General features: G+C 40.3%; 1 protein-coding gene across 1 annotated transcript; it reads left to right on the top strand.

Moving 5' to 3' along the window:
• Positions 1-2010: 2010 nt before the first annotated feature.
• LOC310923814 (tripartite motif-containing protein 2-like) lies at positions 2011-5026 on the top strand (the record flags this gene model as incomplete). The annotated part of the gene is made up of 3 exons (XM_083885744.1): positions 2011-2073; positions 2436-2602; positions 4757-5026. Coding segments are annotated over 3 exons (500 nt in total), but the record flags the coding sequence as incomplete, so codon positions are not given.
• Between the last annotated feature and the right edge of the window lie 3890 nt (positions 5027-8916).

The raw sequence follows: 8916 nt of genomic DNA, 5'->3' as shown, positions 1-8916 counted from the left end.
CTGGAAACCTATTCTTTCATATCTGAAGTACAGCTTTTTCCAGTAGTTTGTGTTCAGTCTATAACAAAAAAATTACACTGTTTGTGTGTCCAGTTTGGAAACCGTGCTTTTGATAAGAAATCCTCCTGCTTCTGATTATCTTCCCTGTTTTATTTGGGTCCATGCACCTAACATTTGGGGAGAGAGAGACTGAGAGGCAAACACAGCTGTGTAAGTGGTGAAATGAATTTTCCTTTTGAAACATGTCCTGATGTTCTGCATGTTATGCTGCCAAACGTATGAATATGTTAATGGGTATTTGATTGTCTTGTCTTTCTACTCCGTTTTGTAAAAGCCAGATTTTGGTTCCGCTTCTTGTAAAGCCACCTCTAACTCCAGCGTTTTAAAAGTAACAGTCTGCTAATTGATCTCCTGAGGTTTGTTCAGTGTGATTTATGGCATTTAAATAGGAAAAAATAATATGTGTTTATGTAATACTCACATTTTATCTTACTAAAGAAAGAAAGAAAGGAGAAAGAAATAAAAAGAAATATTTAGAAATATGGAAGAGACATGGAAATATTATCAATCCTGAAAATCATGCAATTTTGGGTCTTGAACAAGCATTACATTTTATGAGTATTAGAGCAATTTTTATTGTTGCAGTTTCCCCTTCCTTGGAAAAAAAGGAAACAAAAGGGCCTGCCATGAGTGTTTTCCATCAATTTAAATGTCACTTACTGCTGTTGGGTATTTGAACTGTGAATAACTTTATGCTGCTGTATTTGCTAATGCAGAGGCGATGCCCCAGGAAATCTGTTATCAGGGAAGCCAGCACAGCTGACTTAGGATCCATAATCACTGTCATTATCCTGGAAATAGACCCTTGCTCAGTGTAATAAGTAAAATATACCAGTATGGCTAAGTACACAGCTCAGGATGAGCAGCATGGGTTCAACTCTGACAGACCAGTGTGCCATTCATTCAAGCACAGGAAGAAGACCTAGTGTAACACTAGCAATAAAATGCTACACAGGTCATGCAAATCATTCTGGTATTGAGTGACCTTTGAGCATGATCAGCACAGGGCTTGTTGTTTCTGTCTTGGAAAGCCTGAACTGCTCTCAAGCTAGATCTCAAATTGTCTGACTAAAAAGACAATGTTCAGGAAGACATTAGACCCCTCAGGAGAGTACCCGCAGAGAAGCCCAGCTGGGCTTGCAGCTCCCAGGGAAGAGAGCCCGGTTCCGCTGTGGGTGCGGGAGGTCTGGCAGAACTCAGTGCTGTGACAGTTGCGCCTGCGCCTCCCAGCACTACAGCCTGCTAGAAATGCTGATGGAGAGGAGTTCCTGCTGGGCCACCCTGCCAGGGACTCTGCTTGCCAGGTTTTCCTAAACTATTTTAGCAGGCAGTTTACTTTTTTCTGTGTTTGCTTCCTTCCTTTTCCTCCTGTCTTCTCGTTTCACATTTTATTCTGTTGGCTATAATTTGTATCTCCAGCTGAAAAGAACCTACGTTTTTCTCTCCCTGTGCCTTGTTCCAGGACAGGAGGCGTTCCAAGCCTGCTGCCATCTCTTTAACCTGCGATTTTAATTCTAACAGTTAGTAGACTTTTTTCTTAGCTTTTTATTTCATGCTTTTTAAAAATTTTATTTTATGCCAGACTGTGAAGAATCCTCAGTCCTAGAAACATGATTCTTACTACTAGTTCTGCCTAGAATGACATTTTTCTTGCATTTATTATTTGGATGCACTTCATGTATCCTTCACCCTACCATTGCTGATTCTCAGTGGCTATTAGTTGCCTCTTCTTTGCTTTGTTTCGTTTATCATGAGGATTTTCATTTTGCCTACCTCATCCCTATTGGTGATGCAGAATTTGAGCATTCCCTTCCCAGGGGCTGGCTGGTTCTGGAGCTTCCTTCTTGGGGGCTTCCTGGAGACAAAATCTACCATATTTTGGGCAATACCAGCACCGACAAGAGAAAGAAAAAAAAATGTTAGGTGAACCATTTTCAAATTCTGTCTGTGATGCAGCCACTTGACTGGCTGGTGCAGTTCCAGTTGGAGCGTTTTGCCAGCGGTACTGTAGATGTAAGAAATCCAATGTTTGTTAGCATTGGCTGAGCCTATTGGCACGAGAATGTTTTTATCCTGGGTTTTCTTCAAAACCAGACAGCCCCATAACTATTTCAGTCCAGAGGCAGCATGCCTTTCCAGAATGCTCAGACAGAGGTGTTGTAGATGTTGCTGACTGTTTCCCTGGCTCTCATCAGTGATAAACCATTTTAGAAGTTTAATTCTTTCTTGTTTTGGTTTTATATGGAAATATGAATTCCTGCATAAGGATAAAACATGAGTGGATTAGTCAATGATTTTGTTATTTCATGGAGTTTATAAGCCGTTTTTCTTCTTTTCTTCTTTTCCCCACTCCGCTCCAGCAGTGTGCAGGGTAGAAGGGAACAGGACCCATATGTCAGTGGTCTAGGATGGCCAGTGAAGGCTCCAACATCCCAAGTCCTGTGGTCCGTCAGATTGACAAGCAGTTTCTGATCTGCAGCATATGCCTGGACCGTTACAAGAACCCCAAAGTCCTTCCCTGCCTGCACACTTTCTGTGAGAGGTAAGTCCTTTCCTCATCCTGGTAACACAGGATTTGTGCCATGCTGCAAGCACAGGACAAGGCATCCTTTAGTGGACAAGGACTTTTCCCTTTACTTGTAAATGTTGTGTTAAGGCATGATAAAGTCTAGGAAGGCTGGAGAGGCAGGGATGTAGAAAAACAGATTTATGACAGGCAGGAAGAGACAGCAGTGACATATTTGGAATTCATTCCCTTTATGCAAGAGTAAACAAAAAGTAAATCCAATTAAACTAATGAATACAGTTACTATAGTGTGAAAGGTGATGATAGCTAGAATTTGGACCTCAAATTAATGGTCTCAAATTTATTCTGATTATCATATAATTAGAAACAATAAACAAATTTCCTTTGTTGATTTTTCTAAGCCAATAAGTAATTATCCCATCCTTTAATATCCAAGGGTTAGACATGATATATACATTATTAATAACCTGAGATTAAATGTCTTCATTATTCTGCAGTTTGGTTGACTGAAGTGGGAAAACTCTCTGGAAAGAGATGTGATAAACCAGCAATCCACCTTTTACTGTATTTGGCTGAAAGAACTGAATATGCATAATGATACTTTAATGTTGCATTATCCATCAAATTGTGGAGAAAATACAGCACCTGCAGAAACGTTAGCTGAAGAATTAGTGGTTAGAGTTCTTAATCTGATGATGGGATGCAACTCTGGATTGTATATTGAATGGCAGGAGAATATTTATAAATGGCTTATCGTGTGAACACTTACTTAATTTAGGAGATTGCTACCTCTTAGCAAGAATTGTGGTTTGAATCTCTAACTTTATACAGGATGAAAGAAAAATTGTTGATCTCTGCCTGTGTCAGATGAACTGGTCTTTTGTAGATGAATAGGAAATCCCAGCATTAAAAAGGCAGCATTGAAACTCTTACTGAAGTCAGTGAGACAAGATTTTCACCATCATGTGTTAAGTTTTCTGACTTCTGTTCATGTGTGAAACCTAAGGTTAGCTTCTGGTTTTCACTGTAATCCTCTTAGGCTGATCTTGTTATGGAGAGAGACTGGAAGAACTCTTCCAGTGTAGTGCTGATGTGCAAAGCCTGAGCTCTCCTTTCACAGAGCCCTTACTTGGGGGTCAGGAGGAGGGCTGCTAGGGGAAGATGAAGAGTGGTGCAACCAAAGCCCTTGCAAAAGGATAAGTGCTGTAGAGCTGTGTGAGATCACACTTTCAGCTGGCATCCCATGAGGAATTTGGTGTAGCATTGCTCCCCTTAAGAACTGCATTGTGCAAAGCTTCTGCTTACAGAAGGACCATACTGAATACGTCATATTGCATACAGCTACATGCTGCATGCCCAGCCAGGTGTTAACTTCATTTCCAAGGCCAAAAGTGGCATCAAGGCACCTCACCTAGGCCAGCCTGCTGCATATTGTGCATATTGTTGATTGCTGAACTTTTGTGTCAGGTTTATACTCTGTGAAATTTACTTTTTCTGAAAAATGCCAACACCACCCTCCCAATCAAACACAAACAAAAATTTCCTCCAAAACTCCCCTCAACATAAACTGTGATAACCTAGCAGGTAGTTTCCTATGTCATAAAGAAAGGTCTGTTGATTTTGGCTTGCTGCCAAATAACTTTGCAAATTGAAATAAAAGAAAAAAATTCTTTTGGTTTCATTGGGACCATGTTTTACCTCTGAAACAGTAAACCCACAAATACAAGTTATTAAAGGACATTCTGTTGGAAAGACAAGGGTCAGGCATCAGTTAGTCAGTTAAAGGCACAGACTCAAATACCTGATGTAACTTCATGTCTGTCAGACTTTATCTGATAGTTTAAAATTTTTACTGTCCTGTGAGCAGGGTGCAGTAGGTCTGCAGCAGTCTGAAAGCATGATCAACTGCATGAATGTATCAAAAAAAGGCATATAACTCTTCTAATTATGTCTGCTTATTGAACCTTTTTTTCATGTAGCAGAGTAAAAAAAAAGTTTTAAAAAATTCTCCATAACCACTTTTGCTTCAGAAGCCTGTTTGATGTACTTTTCCTTTTATAAGTAAAAGTAGTACTGTTTCAAACTAGCTCTTTAACTGATGAAAGGGATTTTTTTCCTTCTTTGATGATACTTTTCCTTTCTTTCTTCTTCCATCTTCTTTCCCCATAGGTGTTTACAGAATTACATTCCAGCCCATAGCTTAACCCTTTCTTGCCCTGTGTGCCGCCAGACCTCCATTCTGCCAGAGAAGGGGGTATCTGCACTCCAGAACAACTTCTTTATTACCAACCTGATGGATGTCCTGCAGCGAACGCCGGACAACAGCATTGAGGAGTCCTCCATCTTGGAGACTGTCACTGCTGTTGCTGCAGGCAAACCACTCTCCTGCCCCAACCATGATGGAAATGTAAGTGAGATGGCCTCCTGTGCTATGTGCAGGTATTGATATGTGCTGACTTGTCTGGGTTTCATGGATGTCTTTTTCTAAAGAGAAAGCAGAGAAGTGGAACCACACTATTTCTGTGATTTTATAATGTATCAGCAAAAGACAAGTGATTCTTCAAACTAACTCAAATGCTCTTAGAGGAGTAGTGAAGTAGTCAGGATATTATTTTATCTTACCAGTCATCTGGGATGGTGCTGTCTTTTGGCACATTTGGTCAGAATTTTTGTCCTGCAAGTACTGAACCTTGTGCTGTCTTTCGGTTGGGTTTCCTTAGCCCTCGTGCTGGTAGCATCAGCTGTTGCTGTGAGTACCTGTGTGTTTGTCTGGCAATATGTGACAAGGACCTTCTGAGTTTAATTGACCTGCACACTGGGGCAGTACCAAAAGGTATGTGAACATATTAACATAGAGCCAAATAAAAGTGAGTTGTAGTTTAGGATGCTTTGGATCAGCGCAGGCTAGAAACAGAGAGCTTCTGTTTATCTGCAGAGTTTTGTAGATCTCTTGTATCAGTTATTGGAGGCTGTTTTGTTTTTTCCTTCCACCTACTCTTTTTACCTAGCATGTCCCCACCCCCACACACATCCTCAAATCATATCAGTATATTCTTTGGCAAGTACCCCCAGCTGAGTTAATATTCACAGATCACTGCAAGAACAGCTCTAACACTGCTTACTTCACAATTTTCACTGTTAACCTGTGCAACTTCAAGATAGGCATATGAGCTCCTGACTCATAGCTAAACTTATGCAAACGTGTAAGTGGAGACTACAAAACTCAGCCAATGCTGTGTTGTAAACTGAATGTTGTGCTTCTATACAAGCCAAGAAACATGTCAGTAGTTCAAGACAACTTTCTGGGAACTGTTTTATTTGATACTCAGTGTAGGTACAGCAGTTGTATGGGAGTAATCCAGCTGATAGGTAATGAGGAATAGCTGTAATAGAGGAATAGCTCAGTTCCTTTTCTGTTGGAATTAGGTGGACTTGTAGAACTGATGTTGGGCACTCTGATTAATGAATAACTGGTGTAACTTCTTTTAATGTGTACTATACTTATGTGTGTGTAGTGGTTACTGATTAATGCATTCCTAGTTTTTGTTTGCATTTTATTTGCTCTCTTTAAAATGAATCATGGTTGTTTTCTGACACAGCCATTCTGATAGGAGCCATTTGATTGTGAAATGCAGAAAAATGTCAAAATTGAGGCATTATTTGTTTTATATTTTAAATTATCAGCTGATTATTCTTTGGAAATGTTTAAAAAAACCTGGCTTGTCTGCATTCCGAAATATGCCACCTTATACATCTCTGAGAACTCTCTTAGAGGGAACAGTGCATTTGTAAGTCCTCTAAACCTACTTGGCTTGCCTTGAAACATAGCATGTCATTTAGGATGCTGAGTAGTGTGTGATGGGAACATCCTCTCGCTTCAGTAAGTATCTGGGAGGGTTGGGGATAGCCTGAGGATGACTCCAGTTTAAAGCTTTGTGAAGCTAAGAAATGAAAAGCTAAGAGCACACATTAGTCCTTGCAAAGGGAGGAGCTGAGGCAAGATTTGGGGAGAGCTGCTTGAGCCTGGCCAGGTGGGTCTGACTGCAAGGGTGCACAGGGCAAAGTGCTGAGCACCTTAGGCCTGACTGAGGAAATGGGATTATGCTGGCTTCATAGGTTCAGGACACAAGAGCACTGTGTGGCAAGTAGGTTAGATATTAAGAAATAGCTAAAAAGTCTTAATCCAAAACATCTTCCCTGGAATGTGCTTCCCAGGGAAGTGGTCACAGCAACGAGCCTGCCAGAGTTCAAGAAACATTTGGACAATGCTTCTAGGCACATGATCTTGGTCCTTGGCAGGGCCAGGAGTTGGACTTTGATGATCCTTGTAGCTCCTTTCCAGCTCAGGATATTCTATGATTCTAAGTGCCTGGCTGCTAGTAACTTTACTGGAGGTTCAGGAAGTTAAAAAGGATTGAGCTGGCAGCCGGAGGAGAATGCCTTTACAGAACCAGCAGTCATTCTGCACTCAATCCACCTTTCATTAATTTTTACATATTGCTTGGGGTAGGGTCAGACCCACTGTATTTTACTATTTGCATCAAATATATTTCTTGTAAATATTACCATTTTGTCTTCATATTAGCTTGGAAATAAGTTTCTGATTAAGTTTTTTTCAGTAATTTCAGCCATCCTGGACTTAAACCTCTCTGAGTAAAATGAGATAAGAGATACTTTCTCATTTCCTTGCCTGTCTCCTTGTAACTTAGCCTTCCTCAGGCCGTGTAGATTAGACACTTTCCCTTCCCAGTTGGTCCCCTATTCCCATCACTCATATTTTCCATAGGTATGTATGTTTACTTCATTCCTTCTGTGCACATCCTCCCGTCCTCTCTTGTGGCATCTTTGTTCTGTGTGTTCTTAGGAAGAATGAAACTTAGTTTGTAGTATCTCAATACAAAAGGTGGTTACCTGTGCCTGAACTATAAAAAAATGCTTTCTGATTTTGACCCAACATGGAGCACAGTGTATGTTCTTGTTAAAGCAGAGTAATAGGGCACATATGGAACTTTTGAACCCACTAGAAGATTCTTATCTTCTATCTAAACATTAAAATAAGGTTAGCTTTATTCTCAGCTGCAAAACACCTGCAGCTCTTGTGTGTAAAAGTATTCTGGATTGGAAACATTGATCTACAATCATTTAGGGGTAAGTACAGAAGCCAGGGCAGGGAAGGCTATGAAATTTTAACTCCATTGTATGTAATAAGTGGTGTAGCCTCTGAAATGTCTATACCTAGGTTTTGTTTGAATTTGAACTGAAAACCAGCTCAGAGTGGAGAAGCATGTTTTTACAATGTAGAAGGCGGGACAATATATTTTCTGCCTCTAGAGTGTAACTAGAGAGGATACAGAGTATTAAATTAAATACTTAACAAGAGAGAATGCCTTATCTCTAAGCAACTTTTTCTCAAAAGATCATAGCGTATCTTGGCAACTTGACAGGCATAAGATCTTGCTTACAAAAACATTTCCTGAACTTGTGGAGGTGTTGCCTACTGCCTATATGTTTCTCTTAAGAAAATAAAAAGTCACCTGTCCTTGATATTGTGATGAAGTGACTTCATATCTTACCTTTTAAACCCTTGTTTTTTCTCCTCACTTCTGTACTTCCCACCATGTCACTTACTCATATATCACATTAAAGTGTAATCTGTGGGTTAGGCAAAAGCTGTGACAAGGGAGGGAGAAAAACCCACATTCTAAATTTTATCAGGTATCTCAGAGGTGCCCTGCAGTAATTCAAACTTACATTCTTCTGAAAGCCAAAGCATACAAAGCTAAGGTGCACACTAGCCCTGGGACAGAGGAATTAAGCATGTGTGTGTGACTTGAGGAAGGTGGGTGGCAAAGAGCTGACTCATCCTTTTTCTGTAGACTGCTCTTCTAACTTAAATAGAAACCAGAGAATGAGCAATGTGATTTTAGAGAAGAGGGGTTTATGATTGGTGAGAGATTTTGCCTCAGGACCTGAACTTTGAAGGGCTGGAATTAGTGTGTCTTGGCTTCGTGAAATATAGCTCAGAAGTACTCGCATCCTTGATTATGCAATTTAAAAAGTTTCTGTAAATTCAGTTGAATTATAGTGGTGAAGATGCACATGGGTCTCTAGTTACATTGTTGTGTTGAAATATGCTGGTCTGGTTTAAAGTGTGAAGTAGTGGATGGGATTTCACAATCAGTGGGTATTAATTCACCGTTCATTACAGCTGATGGGAATGTTCTTGTTGAATTTGGTAGAAATACAGCTGAAGCCAGTGCTGGATGCTGCAGTATATCCTACCCAAGAGCTCTCTTGAATTTGGGAAGGAGAGGCAAATGTCATTTTCT

This window comes from Zosterops lateralis (assembly GCF_965231275.1).
Source record: "Zosterops lateralis genome assembly, contig: HAP1_HAP1_SCAFFOLD_361, whole genome shotgun sequence".
Taxonomy (NCBI): domain Eukaryota; kingdom Metazoa; phylum Chordata; class Aves; order Passeriformes; family Zosteropidae; genus Zosterops; species Zosterops lateralis.
Note: the sequence above shows the minus strand (reverse complement) of the source record. Positions and strands in the feature narration are given on the sequence as shown.